This window comes from Centropristis striata, chromosome 3, assembly GCF_030273125.1.
Source record: "Centropristis striata isolate RG_2023a ecotype Rhode Island chromosome 3, C.striata_1.0, whole genome shotgun sequence".
NCBI lineage: Eukaryota > Metazoa > Chordata > Actinopteri > Perciformes > Serranidae > Centropristis > Centropristis striata.
In genome coordinates this window covers 38329988-38354754 of record NC_081519.1, presented here as the reverse complement: position 1 = coordinate 38354754, position 24767 = coordinate 38329988, and the positions used below count along the sequence as shown (strand labels likewise).

The window sequence follows — 24767 nt, the reverse complement described above, 5'->3', positions numbered from 1 at the left end:
TGACTTGGACAAAAGTCTTAAAACATCTCTTACTCATGGAGTTTAAAATTGTAAATATATCTTGCAGTTATATGATGATCACTTCAGCAGAGGGTGAATAGGTATTCAGATATTGATAAAGTACCAGATGATACTACAGTGTAAAATACTCAAATTAAAGTCATGTATTCAAAATCTTATTTAAGCAAAAAAAAAAAAAAAAGTTAAAGTACTCATTCTGCAGAACGACTAGTCAGATTAATGTATATGATTACTGTATTATAGATGCATTTATGTGTAAGCATCACTTTAATGCTGCAGCTTGTAGAAAAGGGGCTAGTGGTAATTACCTTTAATGCTGCTGGGTATTTTAACCTACAATAAAACATTATACTTTATGTGTTTATTTATATTGCATATTAATCCAGGCTTGACTGTTGCCAGGTTGCCAACTATTTTGAGAAATTGGCAACCATTTCTTTGCCTTTAGTTGCCTTCACTGGCAACCACTTTTAAACTGTATGGAATTCAGTGTACGAATATTGCGGTTAGAAACAGAAGCATACTGAGGGTGGACACGTTAAGAAGATTCAAACTCTGTAAAATATTTCCTAAAACAAAAACTACAAACAATTTTGTTTGTTTACTGTAATAAAGCTTTTATTCTGTTAGGTCTCATTGTCATTAATAAGCCAACGTTCAACTGTATAGTATGTTAGCTTCCATGAATAAGGAAACTAAAAGCTGATCTCTGGTTGGCAACCACTTTTAAAAGTTAGTGTTGAGTCCTGTTAAAGATGTAAATCTGCAAATTAACTAGTTATCAAGTAAATGTAGTGGATTAAAGTTGCCTCCAAAAGGTAGTGGAGTAGACTAAGGTTACAAATGGTAATATTCAAGGAAAGTACATTAGGCTACTAGGCTACATAAGAGTGACATGAGCGTGTCATAAGCATGACATTGGATGTGTCATGAACATTAATGACACTTTGAAGTACCATTAATGCTCATGATATTTGTCATGTCATGTTTCCGACAGGCTCCTGTGACTCTTATGTAGACACCTTCAAAATATTGTGTTACCATATCTTGCTTAAGTCACAAAGGCATGTTAAAAAAATTGGTTAAATCACATTTTATTTTGATTTAGGCATAATAAATCCGTTTAAGTCACACACTTGACATAGGCCATTATCTTAAAGGGGTAATATTACATGATTTTGTAAAGCACTTTGAGTTGCATTTATATGTAGGAAAAGCGCTATATAAATAAAGTTTGATTGATTGATTGATTGATCTGATCAACTGAGGATGTAGTCGATTTTACCATAGGTGTCATTTATTTCTCTTGAGTTACATAATTTACACACAGTGTTATTACTATGCCAATAGCCATCCTTTTTACATCCCTTTTGAGTGAGATGATCAATAAATGTCATATGTTACACTTTTGTTGAAATTTTTTGTGTTTCTTGCTAAACTTGAAAAAAATGAGTTAGGCGATCATTTTAACACGGTGATGATGTGCAAATCTGCAAAGTAACTAGGTATCAAGTAAGTGCAACAGATTAAATTTGCCTCCAACATGTGGTGAAGTAAAAGTAATCTAAAATGGAAATACTCAAGTACAAGTAGACTAGTAGATGTACTTGAAATACTTTTACGCTTTCTTTAAGTTATTTAATTTTATTTAGCATTTTCACACTCCCTTGCATATTTCACAGCCACAAAGTTACTCATCCTCCAAGAATGTGTAGTGTTTAAATACACCTCCTGGGAGAAATATGTTTACAGAATATTAGTAATAATGAATAAAAGCAGACGGTGAGTATTAGTACTGACACTCATCGTTACTGTGCAGCCCCGTTATCATGCAAATGATGCGGGCCGAGTGGCCGATGTGTCATGCCCTTTTAAGAAAAATGAGAAATAGTCGGGAGTGACGTCTGCTGCGCACAGAGGCCGGAGGCAAACTGACACTTGCGGAGCGGCGAGAGACAGCGAGCGAGAAACGGTGAGTGGAAATACCAAACTTTACTACATGCTAAACGCGGTCAAATAAGTCATTTGCGTGGGAGCACGTCGCGTCGACACATGCGGGGTAATAAGCAGAAACGGCGGGGTGCACGGCGTGTGTTGTACGTGTCGGATAAACGGGAAAGAATTGTCCGCAAGTACATAACGGAGAGTGTGCACTCCCCATTTTAGTCAAGGCCAGGCGGAAGGGCAGGTAACGTTAGCAATCGGTCTTTCCCGAGCGAAAAACACCGCGGTGCGGGTTGATTTAAACCCTGCCAAGCCCGGTTGACGTTTGAGCCGTGAAAGGGGCTCGATTTCAGCGTGTTTTTTGACAACCTAGCTGTGTTTTGATTGTACGCCGAGGAGAGGAATGTGTCGGCTAGCTAGCTCTGTTGCTAACGAGCCGTAGCCTAGCAGCGGTTGTGAAGTGTCGGCGGCCCGACGCAGGCAGTCAAAGCTAGCTAGTTAGCGGCATTTTGCTAACAAGCTTGATAACGGGACTTAGTGTAGTAGCTGGTGTGAAACTAGATTGTTTATCGGCGGATGCTGGGCTATGTCACCCGGATTAAAGATTACGGTATTTTAAGTATTTATCTGTAAGCGGGTTTATGTATTTGATTAATGTTATGGAAGCTAAGGGTGTAATAATCATGCATCGGCGGGGTGTTAGTTACTGCTCTGTGGTTGTAGTCACAGCCACAGATTGCAGGGACTTAGCATGACCTGGAGTGATAAGCATATGCTACTGCCGTAAGCAAATTAGGTAGATTCACAGTGAGATAACCCAAGAGCTCAAATGACTTTCTCTTGTCTGGGGCCAAGCTTTATTTTTCAGCCTGTTGCAGGTTATTACAGGGTTCGTACGGATGCTTGAAATCCTTGAAAATGCTTAAATTTTAATGTTGTATTTTCAAGGTTTGAAAAGTGCTTTGATTTGACCACTCAAAAAGTGTATGGACCTTGTTATTTCTGCAGCAGTGTGAGACAGGATAGGTGTGTTCCCCATCCCCAAACTATAAACACACAGCAGGTCTGCTTTATTAATTAATAATAGATTATTCAGGTGAAGTAGACATTTTTACTCCGAGGCTAACCCCCCTTTTTCTCGCTGTGTTAACTGAAATGAGACATCTGCCTCACCCTGTGCCCTGCATCTCTTCATAGACCAGGTTTGAGATATGATGAGATACAGGCTATAAAACCCACTTCCTCCCCCTTTTCTAAGCAAGCCTGCTGTCTGGAGGCTTGAACAGGAACAGAGACTGGAAGAGGCTATTTTAGTAGGTAGCTACTCCTTTTCCATCCTATCAGCATGGAGCCTTCTTGCGTTCTGGAAAGAGGATGTGGTTACAGGTCAAGGCCCAAGCGACACAGATGTATTCGGCTGATCGTGTTTGTCAGTTACAGATCTTTGTCATGATTAAGTCACAGTGAAGTTTTGTGTGCCTGGCTGCAGTTTTGTTCTGACTCACAGGGTGCATTCAGGGTTGTGTTAGACCTGAAAAGAGATGCAAGAACTATGCAACTAGATAATGGGCGCTCTCACTTGTTTTCACGTTCTCTTTAGGTGTCATTTTGATAGAGAAGATTGTGCAGGAAGTTTTACACTGATTGCAGAGAGATAAACAAATGTCAGACTGCCTTAAGAGATATTCTCAGAAGCATCCTCATCACTCAGAAGTCTTGATAACCAGAATTAACTCAATGTGACAGGTAGTTACTGCCATGAAAACGCAGCATTTCTTTTTAAGGTCAGGTGGCAATGGTTTATTTTACGGGCTTGTAAATTCTTAATTCACTAGGAAATTTTCAAGTTTATTTGAGACGAATTGTAGGTTAAATTAGAGACAGGGTTCAATTGGTGTACTTCCAGTTAATTAATTCCAATTAACTGCTTAGCTAGCTAGTCTTTAAGTTTGGGCACAGTAGGTCAGTTGAACATGCAAAAGTGTGCAATTTGACTCCAGGCAATCATGTAGTTGAATGCATATGAATAATTAAGTTTCAAATAACAAAATACTTTGAGTTATACCTGTAATTAAAATCAACACATTTCAAGTTGCGTTTAATTGGAGCAGTACTGTGAAGGGGAATTCCTCTGGCTCTCAACACAACTAACTTAACAGTTAGCACTATAATTAGCACTGAACAAATTTAAGATTTTGGCCAAATATATAGCCCTAGGGGGCAAAAAGTTGAGTAATTTTGTATGTAAACACTTTCAAATTTAAAACATTAGGGGCAAAAATCACCTAAAATTGCCCAGTAAAGAGAACCAATAATATATTTTCTACCATGTATTTGGGTATGATTTATAAAGTAGTTATACCCAAGCCTCTTTGGGCACCACGTAAACCAAATTAATGTAAAATCAATGTGAAGAGCATCAAAACTAAATAAATTAATTTTCCCCCGATCCAGTGGTTGTAGTTGGTCCCCAGTGGATTTCGTTATCAAGGTTTTTGGTTGTTGTTTGTGTATTATCTTCTCTAGCTTTTCAAAAAAAGTCTACCCAGATGTGTTATTAATAATAATAAAAAATAATCATGTGAAATTGCATTAAAAAAACTTTTCATTAAGAGCCCTCAAATACCTCACCAAATACATGCAACTAAGTCGTCCACAAACTCAGGGAAAAACCTACATAAGGTAATAATAAGTTGCTGTCTTCTTTTCTCAAGGAAGTTGTCAGTAGTTTGTGGGTTTCCCCCCCGAAGGTAGTGGTTTTCTTTCTGCTAAGCTCAGTGTGAACAACAGATGTGAACTATGGTTGTGGTGAAGGTAATGAGTAACCAGGAGCTTATCAACATTTAAAAAACACTACACCAGCGCAACTATTATCATAACCTGTTTTTTTTCAACCCTTAAAACCTCAAGGGGATACGTTTTCCTGTCAATGTAGCTCCTGTAATTGTCATGTGGGTCAACAAGCGAGCAAATAAGAAGATGACACATGAGTTGGTATCATGCTGCCAACTTAACCAACGGATGTGTGCATTTTTTTTACCATCCATGCTGGGTGGAAGATACAGAGGGCAGCTGTCAATCATACCAACCCTGCTGAGTCAGGCGCTGTGACAGCTTCACTGCTGTCGGATTAGCCTCACTACAGCAGGAAATAGTGCATCCTGACTGTAGTAGTTTAGCTGTGAAGCCTCCTGCTCTCTAATTTCAGCTTCCTTAGTTTGAGTTCAGTTTATACAGACACACTCGCTGCATATTCTTGCTAGCAGAACCACCTCGTCCAATTTCCAGCCTTAGATGGATACATACTTTTGGCTGTAGAGGGTGAGTGATGCAGTGATGTCATGGTGGAGCATGTTTTCTGTGGCATGTGGCTTTCCCTCGCTCCTTATTTGCTGGGGTTACTACGAGAGCAGAGGAACGGCAGCAGCATGTTTGTTTTGTTGGGAATGACAGTGTGTAGTTGAGGGCAATGGAAAGAGGGAGAGGTTTGGTTTTTAAAGGGAGATGACCTTAAATGGCTGTGTGTGTGTGTGTGTGTGTCTGTGTGTGTGCGTGTGTGCGTCGTGAGTGTGTAGGAAGGCGTTTGAGACAACTAAGCCTTGTGTGTAGTTTTCCTGGTATGAAAGTTTATAGAAGAGGTGTCAAAGCAAGAGCATCCTTTTCAGGCATTTTGCAGATAATGCTATGAGTGGGAAGCTCAGTAACAGAGTTCAAATGACACAGGTGGTGTTTACTAACCGTATATGAAGCTGAATATGTTTGAGCTTTGATTGGTAACTTAATTTCAGTTGGGGAGAGGGGTCTTTGTGTCTTGGCAGGCATCACACACAACCCACTTTGCCATTTTCAAGAACATGACTTAACACACTTGAGCTGAGAAATGTTGTTGGTCCTTTTAGGTGGCTAAATGTTTAATGATGTGAACTTCAGAAATGTGGGGTTTTTGTAGGTCAAACTTGAGAAGAATTGTCAGTTAACCAGCCCATTTCCTGTCAATCTGCATACAGGAGATGACACAGTTGTGTCAAAGTTAATAGCAAAGTGACAAACTTTGATGCTAATTTGTTGAATGAGTATTTCTCTAGAATGAGTGAGATTCTGGATGAGAAAGCCTAAGTGACTATTCCCCATATATTTTATTCTTGTTGCTATTTGATAACCACCCACAATTGCACTAAATGTAAAAAAAAAAGTGTATATAATTTATAAGAGATGAACACATTTTTGTGCGGCTCGGCTCTCATATCAGGTCGGAAGGGTGCACATTAGAAGAACAACCTGGACATCACTAATGGGGAGGGAAAGTAAGTGAGGATGGACTGTGAATCAGCTTAAATCTGCAAAAAATGAAAATGGTATCCAAAAACATAAAAAGTATAAAATAAAATGTATAAACGGCAACGATATAATTTGGCCGTCGAGACTTCTCACTGTGGAGATCCAATTCAACCCTAATCAGTTTAAACTGATAGTCCTTTTTTAAAATATCCAGGTATTTTGGTGGTTAAAAGATGAAAACAATAGGCCTCAGACATACAGTATATATCAGTCCTCCTAACACAGATCTGACGCACCTCCAGTTTTGCTCATCCTTCAAGGATTTTTAAGATAATATTTGACTGTGCACTTTCTGGAGGGGCAGACGTCCTCTGTAACGACCTCAGTCCACAGTGTCCAAACAAGTACCATGACGTGTGGCTGGCTGACAAGTGAGGCCTAGCCTAAATCTAAGTGTGACATTGTCTGTATGACATCGTATATGTGACACTGTGCATGCACTTGACTCTGTACTTGAATGTTTACATGAGTGTGCAGCAGGGACTGTTTCGTGCAGCCCTGGTCTTTCTCTTTCTGCTTCCAATGGCTCCTCCTTAATCGTGCAAGGAGAACTACTCTTTGTGTGTAGAGGATTAGTGAGTATGAATTATTCACAGTCCGGGCTTCATATCCCACATGGTCACTGCTTGTGATTGAAGTCGGAGGTCCTTGGTTTCTTTGTCCACCCCCCTGAGTATTTCGATGGAGTGTGCTGCAAAAAGAACAGTGTAGGAGGGGATCATCTGCTTCCCAGAATGGCTGCGATTAGCGTTTTAATGGTTTGAAAAAAGGGATGATTATCAAGCAAGGCTTTACTTTCTCTCTTGAGATTTGAACATAAACCATTTTCTGATTTTTACTTTGGCCTTGAGGACATGATGCCAACATGCTGCACTATTCAACCCATGTAAAAGTTGTATCCTTGGCTAGTCAGTCCTGTGATGTGCAGTTCAAGAGCTGTCCCATACTCATACTGCCTCTGTCATACAGTCCCTGTTGTCAGTACAGTTGGGTATAAGGATGGTAAAAGCCATATTCAGCAGCTCCCAAAGTGATGGTGTCAACTTACCGGAGTCTACCTTGTGATTTAGTATTGCACTTCGTTATGATATTGATCTGCTAATCTTTATTTTCAGTGCAAGAAGAGGCGCAGAATGTAGGTCATTCAAGAGAATACTGAAATAAATTATAATAACAGGACAAATGATCTCAACACTAATTTGATAAGAAATGCATGATTGTTTTTTCCAGTAAATGCTTATTTTATATATGAAATAGTCATAGAAGACTAATGGCAACCAGATAACTTTGGAAATCCTATGACCCTGAGTCCACAACATTCTTTCAAGTTCATCTGTATTTATTGTCTTGCATCTATGCCTTGCTGCAAAACCGATCGCCCTTTGGGGACAAATAAAGTTGAAGTTGAGTTATGATAGCGAAAATTGATGTTTGAGAAGCTGGAGATAGGTTAAAAACGGTCTCAAAACTTTTCGGTCATCAATATTTACTTGGTTCCAATCAGCTAATTGATCAATTGGTAAATCTTTGCTGCTCTAAAGGACTTTTTATATGGGTTGATTATATTTCTTAAACAAAATAAATCATTAAAAAAGGGTTGCTGCAGAGGAGGGCAGTTTTTCTTCGCATGTCTTTTGCAGGCAGCTTTTAAAAAAATATAATTTGATATGAGTCCAGAAAGTTAACAAAAGAATCAGAAATCCCCCTCTTTACCCAGCCACCACTAACCCTCACTGTAGCAGTCTGTAGCCCAACTTGTAGTGACCCAGTTGGCTAACCCAATGGACTTTACGCCACAATTTGTGCCAATGATTTGAAGCCTCTGCACCCCTTAAAGGGATATTCCAGTGATTTCACAATTTCCTCCCCATCGCAGTTTCCACTTCCCTCAGCTGTTTTCCGTCATTTGTTGAAAACACTGACAGTGTGTTACTCTATCACAATACCAAGAATGAGTGAGTGACTAAAGCATCTGACGGCAGGGTGTGTTTTGGTGTGTGAAGGCCAAATGATTGTGTCATTAGGAGGTATATCTGCCAGATCCATGTATCATCTCCCCTTGAGTTCCCCCTACACTCTTACACACCACAGCTGGTTTGTGTTAGAGAGGGGTCACATACTCTTCACCTCCTCCACCCTGAAGCAGCTCCACTTATGGGTGTTCCCTCTATTGTTGTGCTGCTTCTTGTCCATAACCTCCAGGAATGACGAGAATCCTTCCTTTCTGGAGTGGAAAAACTAAGAGACCAGACTGAGAAAATTCCTTTGTTTTGCTTGAAAAGAAAGGTCGTTGTTTTTTGTTTTGTTTTTTCATCTATTTTTGCACCTTTCTCATTTTGTGTCCCCCATTTGTCCATTGCAGACTGTTGGGCTGTCCGGTGAAGCAAACCCGCCATGCGTGAATACAAGCTAGTGGTGTTAGGCTCTGGAGGTGTGGGCAAGTCCGCTCTGGTGAGTATTCCTTCCTCAACCCCTTCCTGCCCCCCCTACCTCTAACACCTCTGCAGTGTGTTTCCTTAAGGATTTGTTGGACTGTCATTTAATCTGCAAACAAAACATTTAGTTTCAGGTCTTTTTGAGGAAACTATGCTGTAAAAGAATTTGAGGCATTTTTGTTAAACAGAGCCACAACAGATGAAACTGTCCGTTTTCTCATTCTTTCCTGTGTATCTGTGGCTTTAGCTATAATTATTATAATTATTGTGTTTCCTGACAAGTGTTCAGGCCTACCATCCTGTAGCCCAGTGTTATACAGTATACTTCTTTCAAATGAGTAACTGTGTCCTTCAGGCATTTTGGTTTGTGTTCTTATCCCTTTATCAAAGATTGGTGGATAGGCCAGGTCTTTGCCTACCATTGGTTCTAGATTAGGAAAAGGACTTTCAGTTTCACCATCTTGATAAAAAACAGATGCAGAATTCTGCAGTTTTAAGAATTTTATTGTCATTTCAAGGTTCTCAGGAAACCATGAATGTCAGTGAAATGTTACCTTGTCCTGCTTAGATAACTTTGACCAGGTGTTGAGGTCGGGTTAATCCCTCAAACTGGCAGGCTGGCATGTTTAAACCTTAAGACATTATCAGGTGAACTCGGTCTACCCCTGATGTAAACCTGCCATTAAGGACACTGCTTAACTCTTACAGACGCATCACAAGCTATTTTTTGGCTTTTTAAGCATGCAACAGGGTATGTAGTAACATTATGTGCCATATAGAAATGGTGTATACCATCTGGAAGCTGGGAACATTAAGTTTTATTTGATATGCAGTTTAGAATTTTGACAGCTTAGAATATATAAGGTCTAAGAACATTATCATGGACGTATATAGTATGGAAAAAACCTTACCATGACTATGACCTCTCAAGAACTGATTAAAATGGTCGGAAAGACCTCCAAAATTCCGCAGTAAGGCACTAAAAGCTCAAAGAACAGCACAGAAAAATCCATGCTGTGATTTGGTATCAAAAACTTTTAGATATTTGGATATTTTGCGATAGCTAGCAAGCAGTTTTGTTCTGGAAATATTTGAGAAACCTCATTATTGTCTTTTTACCTATGGAAGCCATACGTCCTCTGAATGCTTTAGATCTCTAGTTTGTGGTTGTAAAGTTCCATGAGGCTGTGATTATCCTGGAGGTCACAGCAGGTAATCTTATAAAGTGGGGTTTTAAAAACTACTTCCTTTACTGTGGAAACTAACAATATCACACACAAATAAAATAAAGGTAATTGAATCTACAAGACTAAGAGAGTCTCCGCTTTCTACCTAATTTATGCAATTCTCTTTAGGTATGATGCAGAAAAATTAAAATACAGTACTTTTTGAATCAGCAAAATGTTTGCTGGTTTGTAATTGTGGATACCTTAACTCTAGCTTTAACATGAAACCTCTCAAAGACAGTAATGTCGACTGAGATCCCTGGCGGTTCCTTGGGTCTCAGAGGGTTGATAGGCACTGGCCTAGCTTAGACCTTTGTTTTTGCATATTTACATCACGCATGTCTATAAGATTAATCCGATTTTTTTATTTCATCCTGGCTGGTCTGACAGGCAACATTAAAAACATTCTTTACCTTTTCCTTTACCTTTCAGAGTTGTTGTAATAACACAGCAAGGACTTGTGGCACTTTTGCCAGTTTTGTTCTTGTGGCCCGGGAGGTCACACTGATCTGACGTTGGCTTGCTCTGTGTCTTCTCTTACAGACAGTTCAGTTTGTACAGGGAATCTTTGTGGAAAAATATGACCCTACAATAGAAGACTCGTACAGAAAGGTGAGTATCCCTAGAGGGGGGAGAGGGGGAGGCCGAGTGCTGGATAGGAATGAGCTGATTGTTTGCAGCTGCTCTGCAGGTTCACGTCATGATTTTGTGCTCTTGTGTTTTTCTTTTCACTGTCTCCATCCATATTTCTCTCTCTCCTGTTTTTTTCTCTCTCTTTATATACATTATCTACCACTTTTATCTCATCTCTTTATCTGTGTCAGTTGTCTCTCGCTCTGTTTTTTTTGTATGAAATGTGACATGTCCATATGTGCCCGTTGACCTGAAATTAAGCTTTACATTATCTGTTGCCTTTTCTTCTCTTACAGCAAGTGGAAGTAGATGGGCAGCAATGTATGCTTGAAATTCTCGACACAGCAGGCACAGTAAGTGAACTTTGTACCACTGAAATCTCTGTCGATACCCTGTATTGCTGTATGAAGGACCCCTGAGTCCCTGTATCAAACACTGACATTTGAGAGTGTGGAAATGGTATTCTGGGTTCCTCCTGAATAGTTTTTTTTAAAATTATTTTTATTCTGAAGAAAAAATGAAATCTCAGGCCAAGGGATGGTTCAGAGAAATTACTTTAAAAAATGTTTTATTTGGACAACACACATTGTTGGCAAATAGATGATCAGTTAATAACTAACCCGAGCAAACCGAATGATATTCAGGGTTTGGTACCAAACTCGGGAATTTTAAGGGTACCAATCAAAGTACGTGTCAATAGAAAAATCACTCTACTTCTGACTTCATTTGATTTATTTCCTCAGTACACATTCTCAGTATGAGTTTATCTCTAGTCTCAATTGCTGGTTTAAAATCCTCTTCAATACAGCACGGGGTTCATTTAGTAAAATAGGGATTTGCATGCGTTGTTTGCAAAAATACAAGATGTTGGTGGCCCAAACTCTGAACTCAAGGTCCACAAACTAATGGATGATGTCATGGTGACTACAGCCAGTATTTTTATATAGTCTATGGTACAAGTTCAGATTTGAATGCTACCCAACCCGAATGACATTCACACCAGCCTCATCTGCACTCTGTGCTTGGTGCTTATTAGTAAATGGTGAACATGGTTAATACCATACCTGCTAAATAGCAGCATATTAGCGTCTCATTAGGAGCATGTTAGCCTGACATTAAACATTTAGCTTAAAGGTAAGTAAAGCCTCACAGCTGTAGCTATTTTTCACCTAAGAAGAGCTCTCTCTTTTCGGCAGTATAAATAACCTAGAAGAATGTATAAGACGTAATTTCATGTATGCTGAATGTTCAGAAGCAACATACATGTTCATGCTTGTTTCTAGTGGAAAATAAAAGAGTGCTGGTAGCTCACCCACACTGCACAATGGTGTGAGTTTGCTGTGGAAAGACTTGACAGAGATCCAGAAATCCCACTGCACTGTTATCTGTCACTATATGGACTGAATCTGTGATTTTGATGTTGAAGAATTTATGGGCTTTTACTGTTAATGTTCAACAGTTTATGAAAAGCCAGAGAACATATGACCGAGCTCACGGCCTGCCTTTGTTTCTCCTGCTGTTTAGGAGCAGTTCACAGCGATGAGGGACTTGTACATGAAGAACGGCCAAGGCTTCGCCCTGGTATACTCCATCACAGCACAGTCCACCTTCAACGACCTCCAGGACCTGAGAGAACAGATTCTACGAGTAAAGGACACAGAGGATGTAAGTATACAGTTTGCACTCTTACACTTAAAAGCAAGTTTACATAAGCTCTTCCACATGTTCACAGATGTTTCTCTCATTTTATTTTTATTGTGTATCATGGTTGAATGGGTTGTAGAAACACAGATAGTGGAAAACTGAACAGATAGGTTACAAGCTCCACACTTGTGTTCTCAGCCGCCTACATTGTTCAGGACCTGATTGCACTGTTGCCATGGATACAATTCAACGCTGTTATCACTGAATCTTATAATTACAAATTTGTATTACCTCGACATAATGCACATGGTGTCATGGTGTCATTTCAGTGTGGTCTGTGCAGTCACAACAATGAGAAAGCACTTAATGAAACTTGTATACTGCACGTAGCCTAGCATTAGCTAATATTTGTGTCACGCAGGTCTCTGCGGTTTCATTACTTCATCTGTGTTTAACATGGACACAGAGCCAAAGTCCCCACTGAACTAAAAAAGCCAGTAAAAAGTAGAAGAATGTCATTGCCTCACAAGTGGATGTTCAACTCCGAGGCTTGCTTTTTACACTCATACACTGTGGTTTTCCCCTCCAAGTCTGCCCCTCAGCTTGGATCCATAACAGTGTAATAAAAAGAGCATGTGTCATGTCATTATTTTTCTGGTTTGCTGTTCGTTCGAAACACTTTTTTTCTTGTATACCGGGTAAATTGTGGGGCTGTAGAGTGAGTAAGCTCTCCATCCCCTCTCTGGTGGGGCAGATAGTGCGTCAGCAGGATCTCAGATGCCCTTTTTTGGTGATCTCTGGAGGGAATGAATGTTACCATAACCCTCTCTCTCTCTCTCTTGCTTCTTCTTCCTTCCCTCACTCTCTCACTCTCTGTTCCCTGTCAAACATCTGTAACACCCCTCTCAGGGCTCCACACTACCAGTATTTCACTTGCATTTCCCCCTTAAAATAGATATGTGTCGACTGCAAAAATAATTTACACGAAGAAAAAATTAAAATGTACTGTGATATTTTTCGCCCCGTAGTTCAACGTTTAAAAACTTAAAGTTCAGCATTTTCCCAAGCTGGCCGCTTTGAGTATGGGTACTGTCACAGGTAGCTTGAGGAGGAACATACACACAACCACATAAACATGCATGGAATAAATATGTAGGAAATGCATTGTTTGTTAGTAAACTCTGTGTTACTTGATCACTGTGATCCAATTTCATATCTACTTCATGTGGAAAACAGTAAGTGTAGAGTCCTTCCTCTTCAGCCTGGTGCAGAAGTTTTCTCCCACTGTTCATCTTTCTGTTTGTCCTTCTCTCGTTCCCCTTCCTCTGTATCTGTGCCAATATACTCCTGTTGCTCTGTGTCCCCCCCCTCTTCTCTATATTATGGCCTGACTTGTGGTCTTACTGTGGTCTGGCACTCTGTGTGGGTGATTGGACTGTCAGGGATGATGTGCAAGGAAAGCCTCAGCTCATCAAAAACACACTGGCTTGCGAAGCCGTGGTGCTTCATTAGAGCCTACGTGGTTAGGGAACTGAGGTTAGCCTCAAGCTAACAGATGGATTGCAGGATCAGTGGCTCCTCAACGTGCAAGAAAACAGTTGACGTCCCTCTTCTTCTCTAACTGTGTTCCTTCTGAATATATCCCCAGTTTGTGCTTATCTGGGTATTACAGCCACTCTGTCAGCTATCAGTCCACGGGTGATTTAAGCCTGTACCTGTGATGACTGTGACATCTGTTTATCTTTCTTAGCCCCTTGCAGGAATGCACGACCAAAGGAAATGCTTAACATGTTTTCTTTTTTTTCATCAAAAGGACAGATTTCTTATTCGGAAAGAAGGCTTTCAAACTACTGCTAAGGCGGACATTCTAGTCGCTGCTGCAGCTGTTCTCATTCTCAGCTCTTCCACGCACAATTTAGTGCAACGCTGGCAAATTGTACAGGCACTTTATATTGCCAAGCTCAATTAACAAGGCTTTTAATGACTGTACATTAAACACAGTAGGGCCAAATTCCATCTCCTTAAAAAAGTGGTTAGGGGAGAAGAATAAAGTGAGTGAGCAGTCACCAGCGTATTAAAAGCTCACTTCCCTTACTGCCTTGCACAGTTCTTATGTAAGAGAGGTCTTATGACTTTTCCGGGCCATCTCCGTCTCTGCTTGTGTGACTGCTGGTACTAATGCCTGACTCCATGCTTGTGACTCACTGCTCCACTTGGAAGGACTGGCTTCATTCATTTAAGCTACTCTATACTCTCCTGTTCTGTGTTCCCCACAATCCAATCTCCCACATGCCATTGTGGGCGGGACAGGACCTGTCTGTAGCATGTTAACCGCGTCTGAACAGATTCTCTGTGGCCTGCGTGGATTCTTTAAGTAGGCTAATGCTGCCTTGTGTGCTGCTGACACTGAACATTTTTTCTTCCCTGCATACCTCCATCCTACCATGCCCTCTCTCCATCCTTTTCATCCCATCTTGGCTCAGAGTTTGTGATGGGAGGGCATACCACTAGTTCTCCCAGGACCCCTGGGAGAAATGTCGTTCAGCAGTCCAGTGCGAGGGCTTGTTTGGATATCAAACATCAAGCAGCAACCTCCATGGGGTTAATCTAAACATCGCAGCTTCCTGTCGTCTGCCCCACAGCCCAGAGAGAGAAAAGAAAAAAGGAGCCTGCAGTATTCATCCCATGCCTTCAAAAGTATTACATTTTCTGGAGGAGTGTGGCCATACAGCTGTCAAAAACGACCTCTGAACGGTAGAATTGTGGGTGGGAGAAGGTCTCAAGTTTGAGCAAGTTAGCGCATGTCAGGGGACTTCCATATTGCTTACAGATATCCAGTTTTTCCAGATTCACAAGACATGTCTGGGTGCAGTTTCTGGACCAGGAGAAGGGAGCGAAGGCAGGATTTCCCATGCATGGATTTATTTGTTGCAGTCCCACCACAAATAGATTTCCCCAGCTGATATATTATTGGCGCCTGTTGTGCTGCCTGCAGAATTTTCCACGAGTTGATTATGTCTCTTGCTTGCTAAGCTGCACCACAAACAAATATCCTGTAAACATCTGGAAAACTGAGACCAGAAAGTTCTGTTTTTTAGCCTCTTTCTGTTGTCCTACAGTCTTGGTATAGTGAAGGCAAGTTTAATTGCCTAATGAACGCAAGCACACACACACACACATGCACACACACAGTCTCACACTATCATGTAATTCCAGAGAGCAGCCAGAGCGTGGAATCTAGCTGAAATGTTCGAAAACATTCAGGAAGGAAAGCGATGTTATCCCGGCTGGGCGGGGATGCCATGACTTCCTCCGGGCCAGCATGCTCCCCAGATAGACGGTCAGGAAACAGCAGGCAGGATGAGACGCATCCCGACACCCTGACTGCCCCGACTATGCCCACTATGACAGTTAGAGCTGAAGTTTTGTCCAGAATATTTTCTCTTCCTCAGAGAGTTTTTGTTTTTTTGACCTTGGCTGTTAAAGCGTCTGACTCGGGGCAAGAAAGAAGAAGTGTTGGGTATTTGGGAGATTCCAAAACCAGCTGCACATGTCAGTGGTTTTGTTCTCCGCTGTTGAGTTTTCAATTTAGGATTTATTTTCTAAAGAAACAAAACCAAAAGAAACTGTTAGTTGGAAGTTTATATAGATTCTTTAATCTGTTTTGTCACTGTTGTGTAACCTAAATGACTTTTTTTTGCCGTCCCACAGGGATGGATTGATTTTCTCGATTGCCTTTGTGACCCTGTAATCCAGGCTTCAAATTGAAACAAATGGACTACTTAGCCGTTAATAATCATGTCTCCGCTTTAGTACTTTGAGGATGCACATAAGTTAAGCATTTGTTGACAAATGTTGTCCTACTATTAATCTCTAGTCCTCCCAGTCCTATGTCCACTCATGGCACTGGACCCTTTAAGACTTTAATGCCACCAATGTGCTCAGCAGAGGAGTGCCGACTATGGCTCAGCCTATAAGGTTACATGAATGGTTCTTTCAAACATTTATCGTTTTATTCAAATCTTTTTTCATGACTTTGTATTGCATTTAGACTTTGATATACCTCATTTTCCCTGCCAAGCAGTATTTTTAAGCTTTGTGTAGATCTCCTGGCATTTCTGCTCTGTTTTTCATGCAAATCTTCAAAATGCAAACATTGCATTTGTGAGTTGTACCTAGCACTAGTATCGAAACCATTTAACAGTCGCTGTTCCAAGAACACTGTTCTCATCTCTTAATTTCAGTTTCTGCTCAAAACCCATACTTTACTTTGTTCTCCTTTCTATCGTCTACTTTTCATTTTCACCAAATGTTCCTTTATTCTCTTCCCTCTTCTTTATTTTTATGCTTACCACTTAAAATATATACCAGACACATCTGTGTCTAATTAGCATTTTTCACTGCTTCAATGGGTTGTGTTTCCTCTGTTAGGTGCAGACAATTTTGTATTTATTGATGTATTCATTTTGCCACAGTGTTGTATAACTTAATCATCACAAAAGAGGGAATGCAGTGTTTTAGTTGCATGTCTGAAGTGAAGTCTATTATTTTTATGACAAAAAAACACAAACATGCCTTAAAAGGGATTAAAGTTTACCATCTTTGTCTTTAGGTGCCGATGATCTTGGTGGGGAACAAGTGCGACTTGGAGGATGAGCGTGTGGTGGGGAAGGAACAGGGCCAGAACCTGGCCAGACAGTGGAACCACTGTGCCTTTTTAGAGTCCTCTGCTAAGTCAAAGATCAACGTCCTCGATGTGAGTACACACAGAAACTAACCAGTGTTGGCACTTCTCATCTTGTAAACAACTAGGCCTCAAAGACCAGCTGCAGTATAACATTTATCTCTCAGGGAAGTATTTAAAAGCTGACCTAATTATAAGGGTGACCTCATCAGAGTTTATTATGCGTTAGCAAAGACCAGTATGGGTTATCCAAGATGCAGGTGGTAATGAGCTCAGCTGGATTATACCCGATACTCAGTGTTACACCCTTGTTAAACCTACTGTGTGTAAACGCCGGCATCAATCCATTTAGTGATGAAGCTTCAAGTGATTGCCTAAAGGTGCCACAGTGTGTTAGGACCTGCCTGATATGAAAGAAGAATGATACTTTTGCAATTTTACAAATGTTAAAGCTGGGGTAGGCAGTTTTTTAGGAAAAGGGAAGAGAGAGTGAGAGAAAAAAGACAATTTGAAAATACGGCCCTCCTCCTGCAGCTCTTCTTTGTTCATAACCACTCCCACCACACCAGCATGGGCACATGCACCTGCTTCACACAATAACCTGTTCTAGTGCTTAATCAGTGACTTAAGTCATGCAGTTGTGATTGTTATCCTGATGCTGTTATATAGCACCAGTTCAATGAGAGTTAACATCCTGTCCTGACAGGATGTCTTCTTTACAAATGTGTGGCCTATGAAGCCATTTTCTCTAGCTAGCTACATAAACTTTAACTTGAATTATCTGCAGGCATGAATTTCTAGTTACAGTTAGCAGAAGGCTAAACTGTTAGCCACATTTTCTCATCATCTCTCAAATGCTTTAGCCTGCTTCGCAGTGTTAGTAGTTGTAGCCAGAAAATCTTGCAGGAATGTTGCTATTTCTGCAAGATTTTCCACCACTGAATCATGCTTTCATGATCTGAAGGGATGTGCATGTGCATCTGCATTTCTAGTGCAGACCGACCTGTGATTGGCCAAATCTCCTTCATAAGCTAGATTGTGTAAATCCTGAAAACAGGAGGAGGTGCAGAAGTCTAGTTATCTCTCAGACCAATTGAATTACAATATAAAAACCCTATCTCCTCTGACTTTACATCACTAACAGTTTTCTCTTTTTTTGTTGCTGCTCTATGGTCTTTTATTTTTTTTATTTTTAGATCTTCTATGACCTGGTCAGACAGATAAATAGGAAAACGCCAGTGGAAAAGAAGAAGGCGAAAAAGAAATCCAACTGTGTCCTGCTTTAAAGACCCCCCTCCAGCCCCTGCAGCAGCTCTGAGCCAGGTGTGTGTGTCTAAAATTTCATAACACATAAGTCATGAAGGCCCAGCAGCTTGCCTTTTCATGAGGTCATGATGCATGAACAGGCTGTCGGGTTAATTAGTGTTACATAATAGCTTTGAGCTTGCCATGTCATCCTAGATGGTCCTGCTCACATCAGGTGCAGTTAATCATTAATCATAGTCTACTATGGGTATGTTTGCCTTCAGTGAAGTCAAATTAATCTGTATAGCATGATATTGTATTGTGTCAACAGTGGTCACTGTCTCTTCTTGGGCTCTCTTGGAAGAACATGAGCCCCTTGTCAGGTGCAAGTCAGACAGAGAGCCCCCCCTCCAGGCAGATGTGGGTGCAACAGATGCTATCAGTGGGAAAATGTTACAAAACTTTTTTGTGTGTGTGTGTGTAGAAACTCGAGTTAAATTGCTTGGTCAGTTTATTCCAAATTAACTGACATGATATTTTTTCCAGTGCAACTTATTGGAATTGAGCAGTCTGAAGAGGAACTGTCCCATGTGACGAGATATCAGTCAGACTTCCTTTTCATACTTTGCATGTGTGGGAAATGTCTTGTCACTTTCTAAAATAGTCTGAAGTTGTCGTCCTTTGACAATGAATAGCACGCCTTTGATGCTGGTTATTTACAGATCCAGTAAATGTTTCGGGGCATGCTAACGTCCCCTGAGTCAGCCTTCAAAAGTGCAAAGTGCTTTCATTAGCAATTTTTTTGCATCTTTGTTGCTGTTGAATAAATGAGTCACTGTGCGATGGCTGGATTTAAACACAAACCTCCTGCAGACTGCAGCAGCTGGTTGAGTCTGAGGAAATCCGGCTCTGTCACCAGGTTATTTTCCCAGGAAAATGTAGAATCGCTTCTTCATTTTTAACAAACTTTTTCACTGAGCATGTCGGACATGCTGTGTAGACAAGTCTGCTTATTCACTCTAAACAGAGAAGCTAGTTTATTAATGGTAAACTGGTCTTGACTGATATTTACTCTATGTGATGCAATAAATGATTATCATCCATACCATGTGTGGGATGATAATCATGATAAATTGGAGCTACAATCTGTGCAGCCCTTTTTGTAAACATTGGTAGTGGCATATTCTTTTCCTTCTGCTGTAATCGTAAGGACATTTAATTTCAGGTGTCTTACATATGCTGCATCTTTTATCTGAAGGTTAGCAATGTGGACAAGATCTTCTGTCATGATATATCCACTTTCCTCTAAATACCTGAAAAAAACAAAGTACCTCATTAGTCATGCTTCTTGATTTTTAACAATGCCCATTGTAGCTTTTAATAGACAGAAATAGTAAAGGCATAGCTACCTGCAAAATTTCAGCAATAACAGACAGATGTCTCTCAGTATATATATTATTTTGCCCACTTCTAATTTTAGCTGCTGAAAAACTCACTCAAGGTCAAAGGTCACTCTGAGCTCCTGATAAGATTTAACCCCAGTTAACCCACCGCTCACAGACTTTGAAAATCCCATAAAGAACGTTTCCACCCTGATGTGGAAAGTTTCCTTTGAAAGATGGGTTTAGGTTCAGTTAGTTGAGCGAGTCTTGTGAGATCTCATGATGCGTCTCCAGCCTCACATGGAGATTACTAAGCTGGGCATCAGTATTTCCAAACATTGAAGGTATAAGAAGTCTAAAGGGGTCACTATGCTTGGAAAGAACTGTTCAGCATACACAATAGACTGTGTAAAAGTGCAGTCACCATGACGTCACCCATTAGCTCGTGAACAACACAAGAAAGTTCAAGCTGGTCCTGGGGCTGTGATTGTCAGTGCAGAGTTACAGAAACTGTAACTAAGGCATCAGCTCTTTGGGAACTGGGCCGTGCTAGTTGATGATGCAGGAGCCTCTCTGCAAAATGTCGCTGCCTGCATTTTTTGATATTTCTGTGCATTTGGTCAGTGACACTAATGGACAGCAGGGTGGTGAACGTACGGAGACTTTGTCCTTAAACTGGAGGACTTCAGTACAGGCTGACATTTCTGTGGCTCTCAACCATGATGAAGTGTCCTACATGTAGACTCTTTACCATGTTTACAGCTCCCTTCCAGCAGCTTACCAGTGCAGATAAATAATTTCTTTGCAAAGATCTCACATTGTCATGATCACATTAGCATGATAATTATTTTATCTTCTAACTGTATCCAAACAGGGAAGTCCTCTGCTGAATCTCCTGCATTGTTCTCGGTCAATACTAGTTACTGCAGCAGGAGTGAGACTGTTGTTTCTGGTATTATCATATAATTTATCCCCTAGAATCTAGTCAGCATCCTGATGCTGCAGTAGACTGTGTGATCTGAGCAGTGTTCTAGCACTGAATGAAAAAGATAAATGGTTATTTAAAAGTGTACAGATGCAACATAGAAAGTTGTGGGTTTGGTGTCACTAGTAGGGCACTTTGTTGTTTAGAAATTAAAATGGGTGTAGCTGAACAACTCCTAGTTTACAAGAGTTTTTCGACAGCTTCGATCAAAGTGAAGTCCCTCCCTACTCACTGTTAACACATTGTGTTGTCAGAACAAAACTTTGCTGCCAAACCTGCCAACAGCAGAGATTTTATATCTACCTTCACTTTTAACTTGCAGGGTGGGGCGAAATAAAACTTTGATATGACAGATAACACAGGATTAGTGAAACAGACGGTACCATTGTGCCCAGCCCAGACATCAGGGTCACTAAACCACCCACTGCGTTCCTCGTCTGAATCCATCTGTGTTGGTCAGTTAGAGGTCCAGTGTGTGTGAGAGTGGGGCCTCTGTCAGCAGGCCCCGGGGCGGTGTCTGTCCGCCCCCCTCTCATTCACACGCCGGCCAGCCCAATGAACCAGCACTAATGGGATTACAGCCCCACTGTTCCACTGCTCACAACACACAAGCTCATACACTGTAAGAGAGAGAGAGGGGTTACAGTGCCAGCCTCAGATGGGACAGAGAGAGTGAGTTAATGGGACATTTCACGTTGTACAACATGGCCAGTTTCCAGTTTGCTGACCTCATGAGCGGTCATTCTCTGATTTTAGCTGTCACTGTATTCACTGGGACGGCAATTGACAGGAAGCTTATAACCTGATATCATGGTATATGGGTTATTTGGGTGCAGACTATTAGTATTTGCAGTTGTGTAGTTTTGTATACTAATTTAAACTTGAGATTTTGCAGCACATACTGAATACAGGAGGGTTAAAAAACAGGGCAGTTTGTCTTTAAAGGTCTAAATATGACTAGAAGGTTACTTTATTAGTCCCACAATGGGGAAATTCAACCTCTGCATTTAACCCATCCTTTTATTTTTTTTTACACACAAATGAACACACCATGCAAGGAGCAGTGGAGGGAGGTTAGGTGCCTTGCTCAAGGGCACTTCAGTCCTTGACCTGTCAGTCCTGGGATTCGAACTGGCGACTCTCCAGTTACAAGCCCGATTCCTAACCTCTAGGCCACGGACTGTGCATTTCAGAAAAAAATCTGGTTCGGCTTTACAGGCTTTCAAGTTTTTACACTCTTTTAGGCCCTGACAGCAACAGGTGGCCTTTTCCCCCTCCGTGTTCAACTTGGCACAGTGTTGAGTCAGATGTGCCCACATGTTGTTTTATCACCGCGATACGTGACTTTGCAATTAGACTTTACAGACTTGGTAATTAAGCTTTGGGTTGTCTTTAAAACTTTGAAATCTCAAAGTGAACTTGTATGTGACTCCAGCTGGGAGTTTTCTTTGCAACTTTCTAACAGACTTCACACTGAGCTCCTTTCATAGCAGACTCACAGGTGAGACAGATGACATTAGTTATGGCTGCTTTCCATTCAAGTGCTCCAGTTGGCCATGCCTGTAGACTACTGCAGTAGCATGCATAATAGCATGGCCCTGGGTCATTTAATTGGAATGTAGCTGTCGTTAATGTTGCTAATAACGCGTGCTTTGTAATTTTCACAAGTCAGCGTGTCTGCTGTGAAAAAAGCTCTGTAAGTTTTCCACCACTTCAGCACACTGAGACCAGTCAACTGCCCTCAATTTTTGTTATTCATTGTCTTCTAAATGCAATAAAATTATTGCACTTCACTTCTCAGTTAATACTTTTCTGGTGCCCATTATGTAGATTTAGTTAATGTGAACATTAGAGAAAATCCTCCAAAATGTGTATACACACTGAATCCATCCATCCATGTGATTATAAGCATGCAGCGTGGGTTAGAGCTTAAACCAGTTAATTGATTAGTTGTTCAACAGAAAAACTTTAAATTAATCAATTGTTAGTCATTCTTCAAGTATAAGTCATTGTAAACTAAATATTTTGGGGTATTTGGACTTTTGGTCGAACAAAATCAGACATTCTGACATTTTTATTGACTAAACAATTATCGTTTAATTGAAAAAACTATTGGCAGATGAATCAATATTGAAAATAATTCACAGTTGCAGCCCCCTCGTAGAAATCAGCACATATCTTGTATCTTCTTATACACCTATCATAGAAGTCCAAAATCCTTAAGATGTGTAGCTGCTGCCTGTGCTGGTGACTGACTCAGGACACCACTAGAGACTTCTTAACACCTGGTAATTAATTGAAAACATATATGAATAATTGGTTGCCATGCATAAATGTTTCTATTTTTGTCATATAAAGTGTCAATACTAAAACTTTACTGTGTTGGTGTATTCTGTATACACAATTTCTATTGCATCTCTGTCCATTGCAAGGTTTTCTCAGATTTTTTCCCCTGTTAAAGGTTTTTTTGGGGGAGTTTGTTCTTATCTGTATCGAGGGTGTTGTAGAAGCATCTTTAGCTTTGGGACTAAAATGTTATTGAATAGCATTCATATTTATAGTGGCCCTGATTTCTCTGTTTCTCCTCCTACGTTTTCCTCCCACATATGTAATGCCATTGACTGGCCACAAGAGGGCGCTGACACATTGTAGATTGTAGTTTTGGAAATCCTAGTCAGGCCATGAAATGAGAATTTAAAGTGTCACCTCACCCACAGACCTCCAACCAGTGGACTCTATGTCAGCTGATTGACAGTAGAGGGCATATTGAGCCATTTGAATCCATAAAATGCAGATTTGTATACATTTGGCAAGAAATGTCCATACTAACAATAGCATCAATGTGTTTCACGACAGTACAATTATATAATTAAGCATAAATAATTATATAATTCTAATTAAGCACAGCTCAAAAACGTGTTTCAGTTTGCAGTAGCACTTTAACCACTGTTTTGTTTTTTCAGAAATGCTGTAATGAAGAACTGTTGCCCTGATTGGAACGTGCCAGCATTCCAACAGCCCCACCCCCCTCCCTCCATCAGCCATAAACGGTGAATCAGCTGACTGAACTGCTCCTATCAAAGATGAGGATGATCTACACCAGAGAGAGAAAGAGAGAGAGAGATGGAGAGAGTAAAGAGAAAAGAGAGAGAAAGACAGTAAGAGAGAGAAGACTCTGGTCTCTCGACTCCGAGGACCTTCCTCTGTGTCTCAGTTTCAGTGTGAACCCTAAATGGACAGTCTCCATTTTCTGCAACAACACAACAAACAATTTCCAACAAACACAACAAACCTATGATGATGATGATGATGATGATGATAAAAGCCTCTGAACGTTAAAAAAAAAAAAAGTGTCCATGAGCCGCCTACATGGTCAGAGAGCAGTCCCCTTATTTTAATTTTCTGAAAGTTAAACAAAAAGAAAATAACAGCGTTAAAAAGAAGGAAGACAAAGTTAGAACTTGGATTCAGTATTTTTCATCTTTTTCAATATCAATATCGTATTTGAAAGACATGGAAGTTGACCTCTTTTTAGTTGTATGATTATAAATATTCTTCAAAAACGAGCATGAAAAAAATGCATCAGTTATTAAGTGTAGATGTTTTCAAGTGAAATCAAGTGGAAAAGTGAGAATTTTTTTATAGCCATACACCTATTCTCCATGCCTGTCATGTCAGTGATGATAGATCAAGGTCTATAATATGTATTATTATTTTTATTATATATATTTTTTTCTTTGTTCGCCCTGTTGTTCATGGACTTCTCTTCTGCGAATATCTCTCTCTGATGTGACTTAATTTTATACTCAGTCACTGGGATTTCATAGCTCCCATAATATATTCTAATGCCATTTTTTGCATAATAATGCTTCAGAAAAAAATGGGTCTTTTATAGAAGAAATATGGGGAAAAATAAGGATTGATTTCTATGTCTCTTGAAGCTGAAATATATTATACTAAACCAACTCTAATAATGCTTCTTGTGTTTTTCTGTCAATGATGTTCCAGCTTTTATGGATTATTAAAGTACATTTTAGTACATTTTCATTATATTGGTCAATGTATTTTTGTGAATTAAACTTTTATCCAAAGCAGATTTGACTTATTTGAGAAGAGTGAAATTAAAAGGTGTTTTTATTTATTTATTTTTATTAAGGGTTGAAAAGGGTTTATCTGTAACAAAAATGAAAATTGCATGACGACATTTTGTCTGCGATTAAGTTTCAATTT

General features: G+C 40.2%; 1 protein-coding gene across 3 annotated transcripts; it reads left to right on the top strand.

Moving 5' to 3' along the window:
* Positions 1-1882: 1882 nt before the first annotated feature.
* On the top strand, positions 1883-24629 carry LOC131968328 (ras-related protein Rap-1A). 3 transcript variants are annotated; one of them, XM_059329151.1, is made up of 8 exons: positions 1883-1993; positions 8666-8754; positions 10508-10576; positions 10894-10950; positions 12122-12262; positions 16854-16997; positions 18122-18248; positions 23501-24629. In XM_059329151.1, exons 2-7 carry the CDS (start codon positions 8698-8700, stop codon positions 18209-18211), a joined length of 558 nt encoding a protein of 185 aa, XP_059185134.1. In that variant the 5' UTR covers positions 1883-1993; positions 8666-8697; the 3' UTR covers positions 18212-18248; positions 23501-24629. The 3 variants fall into 3 exon arrangements, with proteins under 3 accessions (XP_059185134.1, XP_059185136.1, XP_059185135.1); XM_059329153.1 differs by lacking the exon at positions 1883-1993 and adding an exon at positions 2190-2209; XM_059329152.1 differs by lacking the exon at positions 1883-1993 and adding an exon at positions 5230-5286.
* Positions 24630-24767: the final 138 nt, after the last annotated feature.